Source organism: Oryctolagus cuniculus, chromosome 11 (genome assembly GCF_051225735.1).
Source record: "Oryctolagus cuniculus isolate XC-2025 breed Fujian yellow rabbit chromosome 11, ASM5122573v1, whole genome shotgun sequence".
Lineage (NCBI taxonomy): Eukaryota > Metazoa > Chordata > Mammalia > Lagomorpha > Leporidae > Oryctolagus > Oryctolagus cuniculus.
In genome coordinates, this window is record NC_142877.1 from 119,555,649 (window position 1) to 119,579,396 (window position 23,748).

The 23,748-nt window shown below is 67.1% G+C and overlaps 1 protein-coding gene across 3 annotated transcripts in view; it reads left to right on the top strand.

Annotated features, from left to right (window-relative positions):
* The window catches only part of PARVB (parvin beta), an 83,168-nt gene that overhangs the window by 30,679 nt on the left and 28,741 nt on the right, over positions 1 to 23,748 (top strand). For all 3 annotated transcript variants that reach the window (XM_089307710.1, XM_089307712.1, XM_089307711.1), the window contains exons 2-4: positions 6,332 to 6,418; positions 7,805 to 7,875; positions 17,311 to 17,413. In XM_089307710.1, the coding sequence (XP_089163836.1) occupies positions 6,332 to 6,418; positions 7,805 to 7,875; positions 17,311 to 17,413 (261 nt within the window). The remainder of the gene's footprint in view (positions 1 to 6,331; positions 6,419 to 7,804; positions 7,876 to 17,310; positions 17,414 to 23,748) is intronic.

A 23,748-nucleotide genomic window follows, 5' to 3' on the forward strand; every position in this document is an offset into this window, starting at 1 on the left:
CCACTGCCCTCGTGCTGGAAGCCTGCCCTCACGTGTCTTTTTCTGTGACTGCACGTGGTGCAGAGGTCCCTGCCTCTGCTGGCCGGCCCGCGCCCTGCGGTCGGCCACCGGCAGGTGACAAGAAGCACACGGGGCGGGTGTGAGTCTCATGCAAGCACCACAACATCTTTTTTTAAAAAAGATTTACTTATTTTTATTTGAAGTCAGAACACAGAGAGAGAAGGAAAGGCAGAGAGAGAGAGAGAGAGAGAGAGAGAGAGGTCTTCTATCCGCTGGTTCACTCCCCTGTTGGCCGCAATGGCCGGAGCTGTGCTGATCTGAAGCCAGGAGCCAGGAGCTTCTTCCTGGTCTCCCATGTGGGTGCAGGGCCCAAGCACCTGGGCCATCCTCCACTGCTCTCCCAGGCCACAGCAGGGAGCTGGATTGGAAGCGGAGCTGTCGGGACTTGAACCTGCACCCATATGGGATGCTGGCGCCGCAGGTGGCGGCTTTACCCCTATGCCACAGCGCCCGCCCCCTTTTTTGTTTTTTAAAAACTTTATTTATGTGGGGCAGGCGCTGTGGCGTAGCCAGTTGAGCTCCTGTCTGCAGTGCCGGCATCCCATATGGGTGCAGGTTCAAGTCCCGACAGCTCCGCTTCCAATCCAGCTCCCTGCTGTGGCCTGGGAGAGCAGCAGAGGACAGGCCAAGTGCTCGGGCCCCTGCACCCATGTGGGAGACCCGGAAGAAGCTCCTGGCTCCTGGCTTCGGATCAGCTCAGCTCCGGCCGTTGCAGCCATCTGGGGAGTGAACCAGTGGCTGGAAGTCCTCTCTCTCTGTCTCTCCCTCTCTCTCTCTCTCTGTAACTCTGCCTCTCAAATAAATAAATAAAATCTTACAAAGTAAAAACCAAGACGTTATTTATTTGCTTGAAGGGGTGGAGTTACGGGGTGGGGTGCGGATGGCGTCTCACAGACGGGGACTTGAGCACCTGTGGAATCCGGGGTCCGTGGGGAGCCCGTCCCCACGTTACTGGGAGCTGCCCGTCGCCGGCTGCACTGCTCCGAAACCTGCTGTCTAAGAGCTCCGCCCCACGGCACGCGGTGTCCGAGCCTGGGTTTTGTGAGCGCCTTCTCTGTGCCCGGTGCTCGGAGGAGTGGGGCGAGGCGGCCCGGTGCCTCCTGCCCTCGCCGGCTGCCCGTGGGCCTGGCTATGCCAGGCTCTTCCACGGGGCTGTGTCACACGGGCAGCTCCCGCGGCGGAGCTCACGGCCCTGAACCAGACGCCGGGGGTCAGGGTGCTGTTGCCTTCCCTCCGGGGTCTCCCGCGTGCGTCTGAGTGGTGGGGCGGGACCTCGTGCCCAGCAGAACGTGGGCGTGACCGGGGCACCAGGAGCGGTGCCTTCTGGCTCCAGTGGTCTCTCCAGCATGGCGCAGCCCCCTGCCCCCTGATTCCCACGGCTGGGGCCCCACGTCCAGGTCGGGAGGGTCACTGCCGTCTCCAGGGTGCGTCTCGCCGGGGGCAGGACGCGCGCCTCCGTCCGGCTGGCGGCCGAGTGAGTGACAGGTGCCTCCCGCCTCCGCCGTCGGATCTGACAGCCACTCCAGTCTGACGAGGACTTCGTCTGGGCCTCACTCGAACCCCGCGGCCGGGCTGCCGCTCTTCCTTGAAGTACACTCGGGTTTATTTTTAGCGCCGCGCTGTTAAGACCTTCGTGGCGGGGAATTTAATTATCCTGATAAATGGCAGCTTCCGCGCTCAGCTGGCCTCCGGGTGCGGGGAAACCGGGAAATTCATGGAAAGTTCTCTCCAGGGCGGGGACGCCGAGGGCCTGGGGTCTTAACGGGGGTGCCTGGGGGCTCCCCCCTCCCTCCCAGCCCAGGCACTGGTCCTCTTCCTTATCCCTTCCCTGGCCGCCCCGAGGACCCCAGGGCTTGTCTGGGTGGGCTCGGTGGGAACTGGACGTGGCCGGGGCATGTGTGTGGTGTGGCCTGGGTGGGCGCCACCCTGGGAACCGAGCCCCCACCCACCCCATGCCCCGAACTGCCGGTGCCCGTCTGCCGGGGTCCGCCCTGGTCCCCGGCCTGGCCCCCACCTGCCCTGTGCTCCCTGCGCCTTTCCGGGCTGCGGTGTCCGGATCGCGGCGGAAGGAGGAGAAGAGCCACCCGCAGCCCCTTTCAGTGGCGCCCAGACACAGAGAACCAGGCGAGGCCCCACGGAGAGGACGCCGTCGGGGACGCCAGGGCCCCACGGAGAGGACGCCGTCGGGGACGCCAGGGCCCCACGGAGAGGACGCCGTCGGGGACGCCAGGGCCCCACAGAGAGGACGCCATCGAGGACGCCAGGGCCCCACAGAGAGGACGCCGTCGAGGACACCAGGGCCCCACGGAGAGGACGCCATCGAGGACGCCAGGGCCCCACAGAGAGGACGCCGTCGGGGACGCCAGGGCCCCACGGAGAGGACGCCGTCGAGGACGCCAGGGCCCCACGGAGAGGACGTCATCGAGGACGCCAGGGCCCCACGTCCACTGCGATTCCGGGCGGGAGCGGGCGCTTTTGTCTCTGTTTTGAGACCCCGCTCCGTCTGTGGGTGGCGTGACAGCGAGGCTGAGCCCTGGCAACCCGCGCGGAGCCGGCTGTCCCCCCGACCCCAACTCCAACACCTGCCAGTCACCCAGGGCTTCCTGCTTGCTGCGGGTTCGAGTCCTGCTCCGTCTTCGTCATCTCTCCCGTGTGCACGCCCATTTCATAGATGAAAAACCGAGGCACAGAGAGATGATGGAGCTTGGCCAAGATCGCGCAGCCTGTCCATAGACGAATTGGGGTCTGATACTTGGCTCTGGGGCCTCCGGTATATTCACAGACCTACTGTGTGCGGGGGTGGAGTTAGCACTGGTGGAGAGGTAGCTACAAGGCTGTGTGACATGATGCAGGCAGACTGAGCTGGGGGTGAGAGGGATGTACCTGGGAGGGCTTCCTGGAGGAGGTGTGGGCACCGGGAAGCGCAGGCCCCTGGGAGGGTGGAGTTCTGTCCTGGGGCGACAGCTCCACGGGCTTCATGTCCCACCAGCCCTGCCACTCCTGATATCCCGACTCAGAGGCGGAGAGGATGGACAGCAAGGAAGGTGCCCTTCCCGTGGCAGGTGCCCAGGTCAGGGGTCAGCAGGGGGCTGGGCGCAGCCTGGTGACCCTGTCTGCGCCCAGCATTGCGATCATGGCCTCACAAAGCCGCCTTTCCAGCTTCTCTGGCCGTGGCCGTGGTCACCTATAGCAGTGAGGAGTGGCCGTGCGCAGGGACACCGCCGTGGTCGCCTGTAGCAGTGAGGAGTGGCCGTGCGCAGGGACCCCGCCGTGGTCGCCTGTAGCAGTGAGGAGCGGCCGTGCGCAGGGACGCCGCCGTGGTCGCCTGTAGCAGTGAGGAGCGGCCGTGCGCAGGGACGCCGCCGTGGTCGCCTGTAGCAGTGAGGAGCGGCCGTGCGCAGGGACGCCGCCGTGGTCGCCTGTAGCAGTGAGGAGCGGCCGTGCGCAGGGACCCCGCCGTGGTCGCCTGTAGCAGTGAGGAGCGGCCGTGCGCAGGGACGCCGCCGTGGTCGCCTGTAGCAGTGAGGAGCGGCCGTGCGCAGGGACGCCGCCGTGGTCGCCTGTAGCAGTGAGGAGTGGCCGTGCGCAGGGACGCCGCCGTGGTCGCCTGTAGCAGTGAGGAGTGGCCGTGCGCAGGGACCCCGCCGTGGTCGCCTGTAGCAGTGAGGAGCGGCCGTGCGCAGGGACGCCGCCGTGGTCGCCTGTAGCAGTGAGGAGTGGCTGTGTGCAGGGACCCCGCCGTGGCACGGGGGCCGTCCCACCGGACACCGCCCTGGCCTCCCTCTCTCCTCTCCCAGCCCCTCCTGCCTCTGCCGCTCCCCACCCGTCTCCAGCCCCGGTGCTGCACGGTGAGCGGTGACACAGCGGGAATGCCGGACGTCGGGTCCCTTCCCCTCATGGCTGGTGTGGGCAGAGGCGGACACTTGGGGCGGCGCGAGCTGGCCGCTGTCCTTTGCCGTGACCCCGGAGCCGAGCCCTGCCCCCCTCGCCCCCGCCCGCGGGCACCCAGTCCTCTGGGACTCCAGGCTGAGCGTCTCCCTGGTGCTTTCAAACCAAACGTCCCTGGGGGTCACAGAGGCCCCTGAACTGGCGGGCTGAGGTCCTCGGGGGGCCCTGGGGACACGGGGCCTCCGTGCCGGGGCTGCGTCCCGCGACACCCGGTGTGGCTCTGCCCCGACAGGGCCTCATTGAGGTCGCCCAGGACCTGGCCCGTTAGGTGTTATTTTTGATGTTCAAGGCCGTGTGGAAATTTCTGTTTTGACGTGACCCAGTTTGCAGGCTTTGAAAATGCTCTCTCCTCCGCCCCCTCCATGATCTGCAGCCGGGCGGGCTCGGCCGCCCCGCCCCGGCCGCACGGCTGCGGGTCCGATGGCCAGGTTAAGGGGGTCGGCTCTGGGGCTTTCTTTGAAACCCTTAGACATCATTTATGTTTTGGGAAGGGAGAGACGGACGGGGAGCCAGGCTGCCGGGTTCAGATCCCAGTCCGGCCGCCGGCAGCCTGTGGGGTCCCGGGCGGTGCCTCCGATTGCATCTGTGAAATGGGCAGACGCCTGGGAGACGTCCTGTAGGCCACATGAGAGGTGCCCGTGCGGGTCGCGTGCAGGGTGAGCTCTGGGGGCCAGGAGTGCACCCAGGCCCCATGTGTGGCGGGGACCCAGCACCTGGAGCCGCCACGGCTGCCTCCCAGGGTCCTGTCCCCAGGAAGCTGGAGCCGGGGCAGAGCTGGGGCTCCAGCCCAGGCACCCGGATGTCCACGTGGCGTGGCAGCCGCCGCGGGATCGGCCCCCTGGGGTTTCTGGCCGGAATCACTTGCTTGGCTCGCCTGTGCCAGGAAGTCCGCCTGGGCACCCGGGTCTGTTCTTCCTGGGTGTCTGCACGGCTCCCCTGTGAGAGCCGGCCCTGGAGAGGAGGCCCAGGAGCCCCCAGACCCCCGGCCTCAGGGCTGCCGTGTGCGTGACGGCTTCTGGGAAGTCCGTGTTGCGTCCTCGGCTTGGCCGCCTTCAGGGGCTGCGTGCTGCCAGACACGCACTGCGGCCCCGAGTCGGTGACCCTCGGACACTTGGTCTCTGCTTCCCCCGCCTGGGCGCCCCGTGGGGGTCTTTGCAATGCTTTGAGGGCTCTGGGCAGAGCGGCTCCCTGTGTGCGGGTTGGCCGCCGCCTCCCCGCCGCAGTGTTGAACTTCGCTGGCCCAGGGCTCGGGGTGCGCAGGCGACTCGGGGCCCCCCGCAGTGTGGGCTCCAGACTGCCCTGCCGGGGAGGGACTCCGTGTTTCATTGTCTTTCCCTCCCTGTGGTAAGGTGCACATCACCCGCCAGCCATTTGCCGTCTCGGCCGCTTTTCCTCTCCCAGCTCGGGGCCCCGGCCACCGCCCTCTCCTAGCCACGCACCCTGCAGGCGGAAACGCAGTCCCCACCCCGGCACCTGCTGCCCCGCCTCCCGGTTAGTCGTGCCCGCCTGGCTCACTTCCAGTGCTTTGTGGAACGTGGGGTTCGGTGATGAGCTCTTTGGGTGCAGAGGGTTTGAGGTGGTGGTGGGCCACGCCCGTTGGCCCTTCGTCTGTCCGTGGGCGCTGTGACAGGCGCTGCTCTGACCGCGCGAGGGTCGGGGCTCCACTTTCACAGGAGCCGAGCGTCCGCGCCTTTGCTGATGTGCTGGGGCCGCTGCTGCGTCCTTGTGACGGATGGGGGGCAGACGGCGGGGGGCCGGTCGTCCCCAGAGAGCCAACTCCACAACCCAGGCCCGCGAGCCCATCGTGTGCTTGGGGCCAGACTGGGCACCTGGCTTTCATCAGTTCTCTCCGCCCCGCTGGGGGCCCTGCCATCCTCCACTCATGCCACGCGGGGAGACGGGCGCCGAGAGGGGGCTGGGGTCCCCCAGGCAGCACTGGGCGGGGTCCTCCCCGGCCGGTCTGCTCCAGGTCGTCCACGTGTCAGGAGGGGTCTTAGTGCCGCGGGTCCCCGGGAGGGCGGCAGCCCTGCCTTCACGGTTTCCGTTGCTGTCATCTAAGCCGTCTGCCGTGGCAGCTTTGGGTAGATCCGGAGGCTTCTGGAAGCTTCCGTGTCTAAGTCATGTATTCCACGGAGCAGTGAGAGTCGACGGGCTGGGAATTGGGACCGAGACTGTGGAATAAAATTTCGGTTTGCAGCATTTCCCCTGCACCCTTGCCGGGCGCCGAGCTGTTTAGGAAATGTTTGTTAAATGCCCAGAGCAGGAGCTCGTCTGTCTCTGCTCCCACCGCCCTCCCCTGATCTCTCTCTCCTTTTCTCAACAGTGAGTGACCTGCAGGAAGAAGGAAAAAATGCCATCAACTCGCCCATGTCCGCCGCCCTGGACGTCCACCCCGAGGACACCCAGCTAGGTACTGTGGGCTCCCTGCGTCCCCTGGCCTCCCTCCAAGAGGCCTCCGGGTAGTGCCCGTGGCAGATGGCGATTGACGGCCGGGCTTCTTAGCTCACGGTCACGTTCAGAAACACGCGCAGGAGAAAGCGCGTGCCCGCCTGCAGGTGTGGGGGAGCCGACGGCTGAGGGCCGACGCCGTGGGACTCGCAGCTCGTGGAGGGGCCGCGTGGGGTGGCGCCGGTGCGCGGCAGGAGGCACGGGCGAGGTGGACCAAGGGCGGGTGGACAAAGCCTTCAGCGTGGTTTTGGCAAGAAGGACCGAGCGGGGAGGGTCAGCGGGTGTAGGCCCAGCTGGTCTGTGGTGTTGCTGGGGCCGTGGGGCCCAGGGGCTGTCCTGAGCTGCCTGGACCTGCTCCTGGGGGAGGGGAGGGCTGAGGATGGTGGCTTGCGGGGTGGGAGCCGAGGGAGAAAGGTGTGCCCTCGGGGGAGAGCCGTGGCTGTCCCCGAGAGAGAGCCGGCCCTGGAGGGGCAGCCTCCCGCAGGCAGTGAGGCCCCCATGGTCAGCGCATCAGAGGACCTGGAGCCAGAGGCGCGTGCTTGACCCCACGCAGCCCCCACATGTCCCTGCAAGTGTGTTTTGGGGTCCAGTTGACGTGCTCAGCGAGTGTGGACTCTCGGGCTCCGAGCGAGGCCCCGGCCCATCCCTCTCTGGGTTCCCAGGCAGGCCTGGGCCAGCAGGAGCTTGTGGGGAGGAGATGAACCCCAAGTGCAGCTGCCAACCACGCCGGGGCCCAGGGCTGCCCGGGCTCCCCAGGGTCCTGCCGCCCACGCCCCCTCTGCTTTCCCTGTCATATTTCACAGGGCTCTTGTTTACAAAGTCTGTATTTATCTGAGACAGACACACACACACACACACACACACACACACACACACACGAGAGCTTCCGTCCATCCGCAGGTTCACTCCCCGAATGCCAGGCGGAAGCCAGGGAGCCAGGAACTCCTTCTGGGTCTCCCCCGTGGGTGGCAGGGGCCCGAGCCTGAGCCAGCACCGCTGACGCCCAGGGCGTGCGTTACAGGGAGCTGGAGCCGGGCGCTGGGCCCAGGCCCCGTGACTTGCTAGCTGGCGGCCGCCTGCTCCCCACAGTAGATCTTGTCACCTGTGTCCAGGCTGCGGTCCGCCCAGGGCTGCTGGTGACTGTCACGCGGGAGTGCCCTGGGCAGCGGGGACGAGGGTCGGTGGCAGCCCCGCACAGCTGGGGCGTCCACACCGATGAGGGCGGCCCCCCGAGCCAGGCTCTCTGCTTCTCCGTATCCACCTGTTAGCAAGGTGGGGGGGGTCGGCCGCCCCCAGCGTCCCTGCCACACCCCCGCAAACGCCACCCCTGCTTCTCTCGTCCCTGCAGAGGAGAATGAGGAGCGCACCATGATCGACCCCACGTCCAGAGAAGACCCCAGGTTCAAGGAGCTGATCAAGGTAGGGTCTGTGGGGGTCCAGGGCCCTGTGGGCCAGGCCTGGTGCAGGAAAGGGGCTGAGTGCTGATGGGGAGCCTTGGTGTGGGCCCAGCCCTGCCCAGCACCTCTCAGATGCCTCTCTGCAGCTGTGCCCACACGGTGTGGGGGTGTGCGGTGAGCCCCGGGGCGGGCCCTCACGACACTGCGCAGCCGGCCGTCTGCAGCTGCTTCCCCAGGTCATCAGCAGGGGGCTGGATTGGAAGTGGAGCAGCCGGGGCCAGAACTGGCGTCCATATGGGATGGCAGCACTGCGAGTGGCAGCCCTGTGACCTTGACCTCAACAACGTAGATCACTGGTCTGCTTGACGGATGGGTAGAGACCGCGTCCCCGTATGGTTCACTCCCTGAATCCCCAGGGTGCCAGGGGCTGGGGCAGGCTGCAGCTGGGAGCCAGGAGCGCAGTCCAGGCTTCCCACACGGCGCCCGCACCTGCTGCCCCCGGGGGTGCCCTGGGCAGAGCTGGAAGTGGGAATCCGAGCTGGGGCTGGAGGCCGGGCCCCGACAGGGACGCGCGCGTCAGCCGGCGGTCGGCCCCTCCTCGCTTCTCCGAAGAGGCTTTTTGGTTTGTTATTTTCTCCTCACCACCCACTTCGTTATCTTACACAGAATCGAGTTCCTTTAAAAAAAAAAAAAAAGATTTCTTTATTTACGGAGGAGAGGCAGAGAGAGAGAGGTCTTCCCTCGGCTGGTTCAGTCCCCAAATGGCCACCACAGTCAGGCTGGGCCAGGCTGAAGCCGGGAGCCAGAGCTTCTCCCGGGTCTCCCAGGCCAGAGCAGAGAGCTGGATGGGAAGCGGAGCAGCCGGGACTCGAACCGGCACTCCTATGGGATGCCTGAGCTGCAGGCAGTGGCTTTACCCGCTACCCCACCGCGCCGGACCCTTGAACAGAATTTCCATGAGGAAACTAGCTCTGCGTCTTGGCCACCAAAATGTTTCTCACGCTGGGTGGGTAAGGGAGGGAAGCATGAGAATCGTCGGGGGTCCCAGTGAAACAGACCCAGTGCACACACACACACACGTGTGAACACACACACACACGTGTGAACACATACAAGGGTACTTTAAAAAGTTGGTGGAGGGGCTGGCGCTGTGGCGTAGCAGGTCAAGCTGCTGCCTGCGGTGCTGGCATCCCGTGTGGTTCGATTCCCGGCTGCTCCACGTCGATCCCGCTCCCTGCTGAAGTATCTGGGAAGGCAGTGGAGGACGGACCAAGTCCTGGGCGGGGGGCAGAGTGGGACCAAGCGCAGGGAGCTGGATTGGAAGTGGAGCAGCCGGGACTTGAACCGGTGCCCCTATGGGATGCCCGTGTTGCAGGCGGTGGTTTGGGCCATAGAGCCACACGCCAGCCCCCGACTGCTGCTCCCATCCCCAGTGGCCGCCAGCCTGGTCCTGCACCTGCCCGTCCCTCCCTGGTCTGCTCTGGGGCGCGGCTCCCCAGGAAAGCCTCAGGGGTCAGCTGTGGGGCCCAGCTTTGCTGGGGACCTGGGCGGTCTGGGCCACGTCACGTGCTGGCCCTGAAGCTGGCGTGGTGCAGCCCCTGGAGCCCGCGAGTACCATCTTCCATGGCAGCGATTAGGGATCACCCAGGTGGGTCCGGCAGGACCACCGAGGGGGCCGAGGGAGCCCTGATGCCGCTGAGGTAGGCAGACGCGGGGGGCGGGAGGGGGAGGGGGAGGCGGGCGCCTCTGCTGGCGGAGGAGACGGAGCGGGCTCGCCCCCAGAGGGGCCCCCACGCCTTGCCAGTGTCCCAGTGGGGTTGTCTGGCCTTCCTGACCGTGGGAAGATCTGTGGCATCGTTGGGAGCCCTGAGGTTTGTGGTCCTTTCTTTCGGCAGCCACAGGAAATGGACATGGCCCACCGTGTGGCTGCCCCTCCCTAAAAGATTCTGGGGGGGGAGTCTGTTCCCCTACACACCTGTTTCTTGGTGGGCAGGAGCTGGGGGTTCCTGGAGGAGGGGTGAGGGGCAGGTGCAGAGGGCCAGCCTGGGAGGCTCAGGGAGAAACCCCGTCCGCGTTCCCCGTGTGGCTCCTGACGCTGTTCAAACCGTCCTCTGTGGACACGGATGGGGTGGACGCTTCTGCTGGGTGAAGCCTGCGGCTGCCTCCTAGTGACCACCTCCCAGGGGCCCTCGCGGTCCTCAGCTCAGAAGCAGGTGCCTTGGGGCGGTGTGGACAGTGCACCAGCCTGAGCCGGGCAGGTGGGGAGGGGCCACCGGCCGCCTGACCTCTCGACCTGCTGGACACGGTGGGGACAGCCGTGCCTCAGGACCCACCTCCCAGTCCTGGGACGTGGCACCGCGGGTCTGGTGCTGTTGAGGAAATCCCAGCTGCCCTCGGCTCCCGGTGGGTCCCTGGTGACGTCCCTGGCACTGAGCGTGTGGTGGGGGCTCAGAACCCGCTGAGCAGTGAGGCGGGCTCTGGGGCTGGGGGCAGCTCTGTGTTCGGGTCCCGGCTCCCCTGGGGGCTGTGAGGACACAGCGAGGCCCTGTGGGGAGCACCTGTTAGCTTGGGGCGGGGGCTGATGGTGGCTCCTGGAGTCTCAGTGGAGCGTCCCGAAGCCGTCCGCCGTGCGTTTCTTCCCGAACCTTCCAGACGCGGGCTGAACTCCTCCCGCTGGGCCGGCAGGGAGGGGGGCCGCTCCCGGCTCACGGGGGGACCCCATGTGTGTTGTTAACGACCGTGAAGCAGGAGCCACGGTTCTTATGCTTTCCGGAGCGGAGGCCGGAGAGAGCCGTGCCCGCCCAGGCCCGTGCCGAGTCCTGGTCCCCGGCCGCCGGCCCAGGCTCTGGAAACCCTGAGGGTTTGTGGAGCAGCAGGGGAGCCCTTGCTGACTTCTGACCACTTCCACCGCCCGCTTCCCCACGGCCCCCACGGGGAGGGGGCGGGGCCGGGGACATCCTCACCGGCATGGAGACTCACACTCCAGGGCTGCGGAGGTGAGGGGGTGCTGGGGGCACCAGGGAGGGCTGGACGCTCGACCCCTCCCCACCTTGCCCTGGGCCCTTCCGGGGTCCTTGGTAACAAACCCGTAATGGCCCCGCTGGTAGCTGTGGCTACGTCAGGCACCCAGGCGGCCTCTGAGAAGCCGGCGCCGGGGCACCGCGCCTGCTGCCGGAATAGAGCACCGGACGGCAGCTCAGCCCCGCAGGGCGCGCCCTCCTCCCGGGCGGGGCCCCCTCGCAGACTCACTCCCCTGTGTGTTGGCCCAGACTCTTCCCCGGGCTTTGAATTCCTTCCTCCCGCCTGCCCCCGCCCGGGAGAGGCGCCCTCGTCCTGTTTGCAGCTGCCATCGCTCGGGGGCAGACAGACTGCAGGCCTGACGGGCACGGGCAGTGTCAGTGTTTTATTCCGCGAGAGGCTCGTAAAACACGGTGATGGATGCGCCGCGAGGACGCCATCAATATTGGCCCGGACACTGCCGGGCACTCGGGGTTGAGGCTGAGGCTGTCTCTATGAGTGACGACCGGCCGCCGTCTTTAACATCTCCAGTGCAGCGACAGGTGGAGACAGATGGCCCGGGAAGGCGCGGGCGGGGTGGTCTGGGGGCCCAGAATGAGCTGCACCTGCTGGGGGCGGGGTGCAGCTGTGGGGGCTGGGGGGAGCCGGCCGTGTGGCCTGGGCAGGGAGCTTGATTGCTGTCTCTCTCTGCTGTGTTTGGGCTGCAGCCGACTCAGGGACTCCAATGAGCTGGTTTATTTATTTTTTTTCCTTCTAAGATATTCTAGTCTCTTCAACTCTTCAACATTAACTTTCTTTTTGATGATATGTTTATTTACTTGAAAGGCAGAGTTACAGAGAGAGAGGGAGAGACACAGAGAGCGTCCACCCGCTGGGTCACTTCTCAAATGGCCACAACGGCCAGGACTGGGCTGGGCCAAAGCCAGGAGCTTCATCCGGGTCTCCTACGTGGGTGCAGGGGCTCAAACACTTGGGCCATTTTCGGCTGCTTTCCCAGGGCGTTAGCAGGGAGCTGCACTGGAAGTGGAGCAGCCGGGACTTGAACCGGTGCCCACATGGGAGGCCGACGTCTCAGGCAGTGGCTTCGCCTGCTGCACCACGACGCCAGCTCCAGTTTTCTTTCAAGTCTGAGTTTGTACAAAGCAGAGATGTGGCCTCCCTGAGTTTCCTGACTGGACTGTGCTGGGGGCAAGGCAGCCCCTGGAACCCACAGCGTCCCGGCCTGGGAGAACTTTCCAGAAAGTTTCTTGGCCATCCTGCGGTTTGCTTGGACCTCTTCCCTGGACGTGTGCACGTTCTAGCTGCTGGGGGTGGGGCACTGCGCAAAGCAAAGAGCCCCCCCACGTGATGGGGCGGCCCGCTGGGAGACGGACGTGGCCAGGGACAGCCGTTCTGCTGGCCACAGGTGCCTCGGCGAAAGCCACAGCAGGAAGCAGGGCCGTCCCACCCTGCCTGTTCTAGGCAGGGTGGTCAGGGAGGTGGCGTTTGGGCAGACTCCTGTGTGTGGGTCCCTGGGGGGAGCAGCAGCAGGTGCTAGGGCCCCGTGGCGTCTCACATGGGGCTGGGTTCCTGCGAGAGGGATGCAGACCTCAGTGTGGTGGGACCTGCTGTCTGCAGCGGCTGTGGGAAGACCAGGGCGCTCTGCCCTCCAGTGTCCTCTCGCGGGCACCCTCCCCACCTGCGCCCTCCCCAGCACGTCTGTGACGCCTTCACCACCCGCCTGGGGCACAATCCGGGTTTCCCTGCATCTTGGTGCCCAGGGCCCTGCCTGGCGGACGCCGCCACCAGCCCCGGTCTGCCGGGATGCGCTCCTAGATGCCTGGGCCCGCAGGTGGAGCGGGCGGGCGCTTTCTCTGCTCGGTACCTCGGGGGCTCCCTTCCCCTTTGCCCACGGAGGGAACGCGTTCTGTGATCTGCAGGGCTGACCGAGGGCGCCCAGGAGACCGGGTGAGTCCTCGGGCCGTGGCTTAGGCAAGGACCTCCGGGATGTGACGCTCACAGCACAGGCATTTACAGAAGAATGTTAGTACTTGTGTGCTTCGAAAGATACGCTCACGAGAGCGAGGGGACGCCCACGGGTGGGCGGACGCCTGGGAAACGCGCCCCGAGGTTCTCCGTGTCCAGACCCGTGGAGCACACTCGCACGGCTAAGAGTGCCCAGCAAGTGACCCAACCAGAAGTGGGCCCAGGGGCTGAGCAGACGTCGCTCCGGGGAAGCCTGACGTGTGGCCCATACGTGGACGCCCAGCGCCGTGGCAAAGCCTGGCTTCCGTGGGGCGCGTGGCTGTGCTGCCGTCCCAGAGCCGGCGCTGTGGTGCCGCCTGCGACGCCCGCATCCCACATCAGAGCGCGGGGTCCAGCGCTGGCTGCTCTGGTTCCGATGCAGCTCCCTGCTCAAGTGCTGCGGCCCCTGCACCCACGTGGGAGGCCCGGATGGAGCTCCTGGCTCCCGGCCCAGCCCCGGCTGTTGCAGCCATCTGGGGAGTGAGAAGATCTCTGTCTCTCTCTCTGTCGTTCTGTCTTTCAAATACAATAAATAAATGAATCTTCAGAGAGAGGCTGAGTCTCCCCTTGGCACCCTTCTTGCTGCCGGCTGACTGGTCGAGTCTATTTCTGGCTCCGGCTCTGTGGCACCCAGGCCCCGTGTCTGCTTCTTGTCAGTGCGGAGCTGTGTTGGTTCCTGCGGCTTTGCGGGAGATCGGACACAGGAAGCGCGAGCCCTCCGCCTTTGTACTTCTCTCCTGGGGGGGGAGGGCTAGGGTTTCCGTGTGCACAGAGGAGCTCCTGTCCCTGCGTGGTGATGGATGTGGGGGGGGCGCTGCTGCTCGCCAGCAGGTGGCGGGCCGGGCGTGGAGTGGGAGGCAGCCGGCGCGGGCCCTGCCGCCTTGCTCTCTGCCCGAGGGCTGGGACCGCACTGGGAACTGGAGCCGCTGGCTCACAGCGCCACTAAGGACGGCTCTGAACTCCAGAGAGGTTGAGGAGTGGCTCAGGGCCACACAGCAGACCCCTGGGGAAGCTGGGTCCAAACATGGCGCTCGATCCTGCATTTGTGTGTGTGTGTGTATGTGTACATGTGTGTATGTAGGTGTGTACACATGTGTGTATGTATGTGTGTATACACGTGTGTGTGTGTGTGTTTGTGGTTTACCTGCTGGTACCGGCTCCTGTGCTCCGTACCCCAGGCTGCCTGTGCTGGCTGAGCACGGTGCCGTCGCTGTGTAGCTGGCCGCCGGCTCGGCCGCCGAGACCACAGCTGCCTCTGACCTTGTTTTCTGGCCGGGTCGCGTGCTGGGGCGAGCCCTGCTCAGCGTCTCCAACCTGAAACCCGGCTGCAGGCCCAGCCAGGGCTCCGCCCCCGCCCCCCCCCAGCTTCTGGGGTACCCACGCGCGTTCTACACGGGCCCCTCCAGCTCACGGCAGCTGTGGACGACCCCGGCCCTGAGGCCCTCTCACTGCACCCCCGCGGCTCCCCGGGGTCTGACCTCCAGACCCAGTCCCCAGGGGCCCCTGGGCCTCTCCTTGGGGGCAGTGGTGGGCTCCTGCCATCCCTCCCAGCTCCCTGCATGCACTCTGCTTTCTGCCCCCCCTTTCCTGTGCCAGCCCCCTGGGCCCCAGGGCCGCGGGTCCCTCTCGCTGTCGTCCCTGCTCTGTGTCCTTGGCCCCGCAGCCCAGCTCGGAGGTGCCCGGTGGGGCGTTGGTCGGGTACTGTGTCTTCACTCAGCCCAGACGGCGAACCCCGGAGCTCTGTTTGGTGAAGGCATCCGAGGAGGTGGGAGGGGGTGAGGTATGGGCGTGTCCCCCAAATGGTCACTGGCTGCTGCGTAACAGGGTGGGTCCGCCCCGTGGGCATCGGCCAGCTGTTCTCCCAGCTCCTGGGTGCTGCCCCCGCCTGCAGTCCGCTGACCCCTGGGCCCCTCTGTCCCAGCAGCCCTGACTGGGGTCACTTCCTCCAGTCGGGGACACCTGCAGCGCCTGTCCCCGTTCCTGTCCTTTGGGCTGCCCCCGCCCCTGTCCCCTCTCCCGGTCCCTGCACCTGTCTGCCCAGCGGTGCCCCTCGCGTCTCGGTGTCCAGCCTCCCCCTCCCGCTTGCCTGCGGCCCCCGCCTGGGTGGGAGCACCGTCACTTCCCTCCTTACCCTGTCACTCCCGGTGCTGCTGTCCCCTCAGGGGCCCCCGACTCGCCCCGCGTCACCTCCTCCCTGTATCCCCGGACCCTGCCCTGCCCTGTAGTTTCTGGTTTTGGGGACTGTTTGGTGTACGTGGCGAGCTCCAGCCCTGCTCCATGCGTCCTGTCCCCAGCGCCAGCTGTCGCGGTGGCTCCAGTCCCTGAACCCACGTCCACACATGGCTGCATCACGCTGCTGCGTGTCCGCTCCTCCAGCCTGGCTGCCTTCCCGTCGCCAGGGTCGCCCCGGGGACCCACGTGGTGTCCAGCCTGCGTGTTTCCAGACGTCCCTCGTGGTGGCCGAGCTGGGCAGCTCACGGGGCGTGGTCTGACGTCCTGGGATGCCATCGGGGCCCTGGGTTTCGGAGGAAGCTGGCGGAGGGGCGGGGCTGCCTTCCTCACGGCTGGCCGCGGTCACCTGGCTGAGGTGTGGGTCAGCTTCTGCTGCCATAGTTTTCCCGTGGGCCGATCCCAGCCCGGGCGTGTGTGGCTGTTGGTCGTTTAACGTCTGATCAGGCTGTGCGGGCCTCCAGGCGGAGCCCTTATCTGTTTCCTTGGGTCCCAGGGCTTGGCGACAGCAGGTGCTCATTAAACGCACGCATTGCGTTCTCAGAGTGGCCGTGCCGTGCAGCGAGCCCCGAGGGCCGGGGACAGCCACGGGCCAGATGCCCATGGTCCCGGCCCTCGGGAGGTCATTGCAGGGATCCGTTCCAGGCATCCGGTGCAGTGAGAGCCGCGGTGGGGGAGGCGCCTGGCCAGGGCGCGGGGGCGGGGCAGTGATAGGAGCTGAGCCCCTCGGGACAGGCCCAGGATGTCCTGGCCGTGAGGGCAGGGGTGTGCTCAGGTGGCCGGAGCAGCGTGTGTGAGAGCCCTGAGGCCAGGGGAGTTTGCAGCGTTGGGAGAAAACCCATGAGGAGGCGGGGTGCCCGGTGGGGCCCGGCCCGGGGAGAGGTGGCGGTTCGGCACAGGACGGTGCTGGGAAGGGGGCAGCAGTGGGGGAGGAGGGGAGTCCAGGAGCGGGGGCTGGGCAGGGGTCCTGTTTGCTTCCCAGAGCAGGAGCCGGCTCGGGGAGGGGAGGGTTTGGTGAGGGACGCCCACGGGAGCCCACGCCGAGGGGGGGCTGGCTGCCGAGGTTCCTGGGTCAGCGCTGGCTCTGGACTTGATGGGAGGAGGGCGCGCGCTGGCCTGGGAAGAGAGCACAGGGCGGGGGGGGGAGGGGACTGCAGGTGGCCGGGTCGGACGCGTGCTCAGCTGGGACTCCCAGGATTGTCAGGGCGAGCCCGGCGCCGGCTCTGGGCTTTGACCTTGCGGCGCTGGCTCTGGCACAGCCTCCCCGCCTCCCCGCCTCCCCGCCTCCCCGAGCCCCTCCGGGGGATTTGCCCTGCCGTCTTGGTGCGCTGGTGTCTGATGGAGTGCTTCTCCATTAGCGGGAATAGCATCGCTCCGCCAGCTCAGCTCTGAGCCGCTCTGCAGGCGTTTGGCGAGCGACAGAGAGCGACGCGTTCGGGATCTGTGCCCTTTGGCTTGTCTCCCAGAGGGGCCGTAGCTGCCGGTTCCGAAAGGTTGCCGCGACCAGTTAGGGAGTTTATCAGCTTTGCTTGCGCAGGAGAATCCTGGCACCCTGCTGTCGGCCAGGTCTGCGCGGCCGTCCGTCTTGTGTGCAGCACAAGTGAGTGCCATCAGCCACTCGGAGTTCTGCTCCGGGGGCACCCGGATTCTCCAAAGGTGCTTTTGTGACCAGCACAAAACAGCCCCAAAGCCGCAGAGAAGGGGCCGGCGCTGTGGCGTAGCGGGTAGAGCTGCCACCTGTGGTGCCGGCATCCCACACGGGCATCGGTTCCAGTCCCAGCTGCTCCACTTCCAATCCAGCTCTCTGCTGGGCCTGGAAAAGCAGCCAAGGATGGCCCACATCTTGGGCCCCTGGACCCACGTGGAAGACGTGGAGGGAGCTCCTGGCTCCTGGCTTTGACCTGGCCCAGCCTGGCTGTTTCAGCCATGAACCAGCAGATGAAAGATCTGTCTCTCCTTCTCCCTCTGAAACTCTGACGCCTTCATGCTCCAGGCTGAGGCGGGGGGCTGGGGTGGGGGTGTTGTGTGGCTCCCATGGGAGTGGGGGGCAGGGCCGCGGCCCCCCCCCCCCGGCACTGTCAGCAGGAACTCCCTGTGGAGCTGGGAGCCAGCCCAGAGGCGCCGGCATGACCTCCCCCGCCCCCGCCAGGGCTCCCCGGGGCGCGTGGTGCGGGTGGCGCGAGGCCCTGACGCCGCCTCTCCCCAGGTCCTCCTGGACTGGATCAACGACGTGCTGGTGGAGGAGCGGATCATCGTGAAGCAGCTGGAGGAGGACCTGTACGACGGGCAGGTGCTGCAGAAGCTGCTGGGTGAGCCCGCGCCCGGCCACAGACCCCGGACACTCCCCCCCACCCCACCCCGTCCACAGACCCAGGACACTCCCCCCTGGTCCACAGACCCCAGGACACTCCCCCCTGGTCCACAGACCCCGGACACTCCCCACCCCCATCCACAGACCCAGGACACTCCCCGCCCTGGTCCACAGACCCCAGGACACTCCCCGCCCTGGTCCACAGACCCCGGACACTCCCCGCCCTGGTCCAAGACCCCAGGATACTCCCCGCCCTGGTCCACAGACCCCAGGACACTCCCCCCTGCCCTGGTCCACAGACCCCAGGACACTCCCCGCCCTGGTCCAAGACCCCAGGACACTCCCCGCCCTGGTCCAAGACCCCAGGATACTCCCTACCCTGGTCCACAGACCCCAGGACACTCCCCGCCCTGGTCCAAGACCCCAGGACACTCCCCGCCCTGGTCCAAGACCCCAGGACACTCCCCGCCCTGGTTCAAGACCCCAGGACACTCCCCACCCCCCGTCCACAGACCCCAGGACACTCCCCACCCCCCGTCCACAGACCCCAGGACACTCCCCGCCCCTGGTCCACAGACCCCAGGACACTCCCCGCCCCTGGTCCACAGACCCCAGGACACTCCCCACCCCCCGTCCACAGACCCCAGGACACTCCCCGCCCCTGGTCCACAGACCCCAGGACACTCCCCACCCCCCGTCCACAGACCCCAGGACACTCCCCGCCCCTGGTCCACAGACCCCAGGACACTCCCCACCCGTCCCTGGTCCACAGACCCCAGGACACTCCCCCTGGTCGGCTGTGTGACAGACAGGCAGGTGCTGCAGAGGCTGTTGGGTGAGCCCCGCGCCCTGACCACAGACCCCAGCAGCAGTGCCCCGCCCCCCAGGTTGGGTTCCTGGGCCCTGGGCTGTGCCCCCAGTGTGTGTGTCGAGGGAGGAGCAGGGGGCCGGCTCAGCTCACCCCCAGCCTCCGGAGCGTCCTGAGCCTCTGTCCGTGCCCACGGGGATGGGTCAGAACGGGGCCGCCTCCCTCCCCGCTGGCCTTGCCTCTCCCTGTTCCACGGGCACCTTTGTCTCAGTATCGGAGGCGCCGGCGGGAGGGCAGTGGCCACGCAGACTTTGGGGTGAGCTGAGCACGTGGCCAGGTGAGCCCTGACTGTGCCCCGGAGGGGCGGCTCCCATCGCCCACCCTCCTCGCTGACCCTTGGGTGGATAAGCTGGCCATCCATCCGTCCGTGTCCAAGTGCCCCTGCGCGCTGGGCGCGGGGATGCGGTGGCCGTGAGCAGACCCCGCGCTGTCCCTGGGGAACTTACGGTCGGCCTGAGCGGGCAGGCACGGGTCGGGTCACCTCCCGTGACGACTGGGCCTTGGTGGGCGCTCCTGGTTCTGAGACAAGGCCCCCTCCGTGAGGGTACAGAGGGTTTCTACCTGGAGATGTGCGGACCCCTCTGCCCACACCCCAGGGGGCTGTCGTCAGTGGATTCGGATTACCGTTCTTGGGTTTGTGGGTGAAGATAAGCATGTGTTCACACACTCGCACCAGTGTGCACACATGCACGTACACACATGAACACACAAGCATGCACACGTGTCATGCATGCACACAAATGTGCACACACAAGCATGCATATGCATGCAATGCACACGCGATATGCGGTATGCATGTACACACATGCGCACACATACACATGACACACAAGCACATGATGCATGTGCACGTATGTACACACGTGCACAACAAACACACATGCACACACAAGCACACGATAAGCACACACACGCATGCATATACACACACGCACACACACGCTTCCCTTCCTCCCTCCCTGCACCGTGCGTTCTCTCACACGCTTCCTTTGTCCTGAGTGGTGCTCCTGGCCTGGAGCTGTGTCCGTGTCGGGCCCCCTCCATCCTGCCCCATGGCTGTGTGTCCCGGGTCGATGGTCCCGGGAGGGTCTCCCCGTCACTCCGTGTGGTGCTCTCCCGGGCGGCAGGGGATAACCGTGCACTTGGCTCTGGGTCTGCCCTGGTGCCTGCCGCGCTCCCACTTCTCTGTGTCGCTCAGCTGTGTGACTGCCGGGTTGGTGGCCGGGACGAGAGAGGTTCTGGGGCTGTGGCAGGGGTGACGTCCTGACTGGGGAGGGTCCCGAGACCGTGAGTGTGTGCGTGGGTTGTGTGACATGGGAGGAGGAGGTGGGAGTGGCGGCCATGGCTGCCGACGGCCCGTCTGCCGTCCCTGGGCTGCTGGCCGAGGTGGTGTCTGCACGGTGCCCACACACGCATGTTCTGTGTGGCTAAGAGGGAGACGCGGGTGTGGGGAGTGAGAGCTGCGGCGTCGGCCTTGGTGCTGGCCCCCTGCACGGCCGTGGGCCCCTTGGCAGGAAGAGAAAGAGGAGCAGACGGGATGTGTGTCCGACGGCTGCCGGCGTGTGTCCAGGCTCCTGCTAGGTGGCTCCGGGGGTTTGGCGTCCCCGTGTGCATGGGGATAACACAGCTCTTACAGGTCATGGGAGACCCCTGCCCTGGCATCGGGGAGTGAGCGGATCTGCTGCCTGGGGCTGCCATTCTCACCCAAGGCCCCGCCCTCTGATGCCACCCCCCCGCCAGGCTGGAGAAAGGGTCCCCGAGCAGATGGCCCCCCCGCCCCGTGGCAGAGCAGCAGCCGGGGGAAGGCAGGACCGTGTTCCCCCGCACAGCTGTGGCCTGGGCACCCGGGCGGTGGCTAAGCTGGGGGGGGCTGCCTGGCATGGAGATACTGCACAGGACACGGAGATACTGAGGGGGTGCAGCCAGGGCGTGCTCCCTGGAGGGGGTGCCCCGGGGGTGCGGGGGGGGCCAGCATCCTCCCCTCCTCCAGACCCGAGACCCTCTGAGCAGGGTTTGCAGCCTCAGCGGAATCGTGTCTTACAGACTCTGCCATCCTGGAGGGAAACCCGCTGAGGCAGCACCGGGGACCAGGTCGCGACACCCAGCCCGGAGGCCGCAGGGCTCGCCGGATCGTGTTATTCTGTCCTCACAGTGCACTAAGCACAGCACTCACTCGTTCCCTCGCCTGCCCCACGTGTTGGGCGCACGTTCACTGTCTCCAGTGCGCCGCTGTGGCTCTCGCTGTGGCCTGGCTGTGGTGGAAGCGACAGGGGCGAGGGTACACAGGGCTGTGTGGCACAGCGCGGTTGGGCTGGACGAGGGCCATGCGGTCAGGTCGGGGGCAGCCCCTCTGGGAGTTGACACCCGCACAGTGAGCATGTGGAGAATGTTCCAGAACAAAGCTCTGAAGCGAGGGGGCACCTGTGTGTCGAGGAGCAGTGGGGGAGGCTGGAGCGGGGTGGGGGTGGTGGTGACGGCAGGCAGGGTCAGGCCACGTCCAGCCCTGGTGGGGGGGGGCGGTGACGGCAGGTAGGGTCAGGCCACGTCCAGCCCTGGTGGGGGGGGCGTGACGGCAGGCAGGGTCAGGCCACGTCCAGCCCTGGTGGGGGGGGGCGGTGACGGCAGGCAGGGTCAGGCCACGTCCAGCCCTGGTGGGGGGGGGCGGTGACGGCAGGCAGGGTCAGGCCACGTCCAGCCCTGGAGTGGGGGGGGGTGACAGCAGGCAAGGTCAGGCCACGTCCAGCCCTGGTGGAGGCTGGGGGGGGGTGACAGCAGGCAAGGTCAGGCCACGTCCAGCCCTGGTGAAGCAGGGCGGGGATGGTGACGGCAGGCAGGGTCAGGCCACGTCCAGCCCTGGAGTGGGGGGGGGGTGACAACAGGCAGGGTCAGGCCACGTCCAGCCCTGGTGGGGGGGGCGGTGACGGCAGGTAGGGTCAGGCCACGTCCAGCCCTGGTGGGGGGGGGCGGTGACGGCAGGCAGGGTCAGGCCACGTCCAGCCCTGGAGTGGGGGGGGTGACAGCAGGCAAGGTCAGGCCACGTCCAGCCCTGGTGGAGGCTGGGGGGGGTGACAGCAGGCAAGGTCAGGCCACGTCCAGCCCTGGTGGAGGCTGGGGGGGGGGGTGACAGCAGGCAAGGTCAGGCCACGTCCAGCCCTGGTGAAGCAGGGCGGGGATGGTGACGGCAGGCAGGGTCAGGCCACGTCCAGCCCTGGAGTGGGGGGGGTGACAACAGGCAGGGTCAGGCCACGTCCAGCCCTGGAGTGGGGGTGGGTGACAGCAGGCAAGGTCAGGCCACGTCCAGCCCTGGTGGAGCGGGATGGGGCGGTGACGGCAGGCAGGGTCAGGCCACGTCCAGCCCTGGTGGAGGCGGGGGGTGGTGGTGACGGCAGGTAGGGTCAGGCCACGTCTAGCCCTGGTGGAGCAGGGTGGGGACGGTGACAACAGGCAGGGTCAGGCCACGTCCGGCACTGGTGGAGCGGGGTGGGGTGGTGGTGACGGCAGGTAGGGTCAGGCCACATCCAGCCCTGGTGGAGCAGGGGTGGACGGTGACGGCAGGCAGGGTCAGGCCACGTCCAGCCCTGGTGGTGGGGGGGCGGTGACGGCAGGCAGGGTCAGGCCACGTCCAGCCCTGGAGTGGGGGGGGTGACAGCAGGCAAGGTCAGGCCACGTCCAGCCCTGGTGGAGGCTGGGGGGGGTGACAGCAGGCAAGGTCAGGCCACGTCCAGCCCTGGTGGAGGCTGGGGGGGGGTGACAGCAGGCAAGGTCAGGCCACGTCCAGCCCTGGTGAAGCAGGGCGGGGATGGTGACGGCAGGCAGGGTCAGGCCACGTCCAGCCCTGGAGTGGGGGGGGGTGACAACAGGCAGGGTCAGGCCACGTCCAGCCCTGGTGGGGGGGGGCGGTGACGGCAGGTAGGGTCAGGCCACGTCCAGCCCTGGTGGGGGGGGGCGGTGACGGCAGGCAGGGTCAGGCCACGTCCAGCCCTGGAGTGGGGGGGGTGACAGCAGGCAAGGTCAGGCCACGTCCAGCCCTGGTGGAGGCTGGGGGGGGGGTGACAGCAGGCAAGGTCAGGCCACGTCCAGCCCTGGTGAAGCAGGGCGGGGATGGTGACGGCAGGCAGGGTCAGGCCACGTCCAGCCCTGGAGTGGGGGGGGTGACAACAGGCAGGGTCAGGCCACGTCCAGCCCTGGAGTGGGGGTGGGTGACAGCAGGCAAGGTCAGGCCACGTCCAGCCCTGGTGGAGCGGGATGGGGCGGTGACGGCAGGCAGGGTCAGGCCACGTCCAGCCCTGGTGGAGGCGGGGGGTGGTGGTGACGGCAGGTAGGGTCAGGCCACGTCTAGCCCTGGTGGAGCAGGGTGGGGACGGTGACAACAGGCAGGGTCAGGCCACATCCGGCACTGGTGGAGCGGGGTGGGGTGGTGGTGACGGCAGGTAGGGTCAGGCCACATCCAGCCCTGGTGGAGCAGGGGTGGACGGTGACGGCAGGCAGGGTCAGGCCACGTCCGGCACTGGTGGAGCGGGGTGGGATGGTGGTGACGGCAGGTAGGGTCAGGCCACATCCAGCCCTGGTGGAGCAGGGGTGGACGGTGACGGCAGGCAGGGTCAGGCCACGTCCAGCCCTGGTGGAGCGGGGGGGGGGCGGTGACAGCAGGCAAGGTCAGGCCACGTCCAGCCCTGGTGGAGCAGGGGTAGACGGTGACGGCAGGCAGGGTCAGGCCACGTCCGGCACTGGTGGACAGGCCTTGATTGCAGGTGACAGGCAGCCGCTGGGGGTTTGGGCAGGGCCGTGAGTGGGGGCTCTCTCTGGCTCCTGGGAGGGTCAGGGTTGGGAGGCCTCAGGGGCAGCCCGGTGTCAGGTGAAGAAGCAAACCTGAGTGCCGCACTCACTCACGTCTTTAATTTCTGACTCTTCGCACGCACCTGTGGCTTTATGCACCCGATCCTTTGAAAAGCCGTGGCCCTAAGCCTCACCTCCGGCAGGCCGAGCTCCGCCGGGACTCAGGTGCGGATGCGGCCTGGGAGGAGGGGGCGGGGCGTCTTCCGGATGGGGTCCCGCCCTCTCAGGGCGCGTCTCGGTTCCCTCTTCAGTCGGCTGCCGTGCAGTCCGTGAGCCCCGCCCCGCCGCTCTCCGTGTCTGTGAAGCCCCGCGTGACCCCGCGATGGCTCAGGCAGCCTCGCGATCGCGGGTGGCCGCCGTGTCGTCTCCCCTGAGAATCTCCAGACAGCGCGTGGGAGGCGGTTCCGCAGTCTCCCGTGTGTCAGGTGGGCTGACATCGGCTCAGATATGAGCAGAGCAGCACGGGGTCCTGCCTGGCCGTGTGGATGAGGCCGATGCGTGCTGGGGTACCCTCTGTGAGCACCGTGCTGGGGTACCCTCTGTGAGCACCGTGCTGGGGAACCCTCTGTGAGCACCGTGCTGGGGTACCCTCTGTGAGCACTGTGCTGGGGTACCTCTGTGAGCACCGT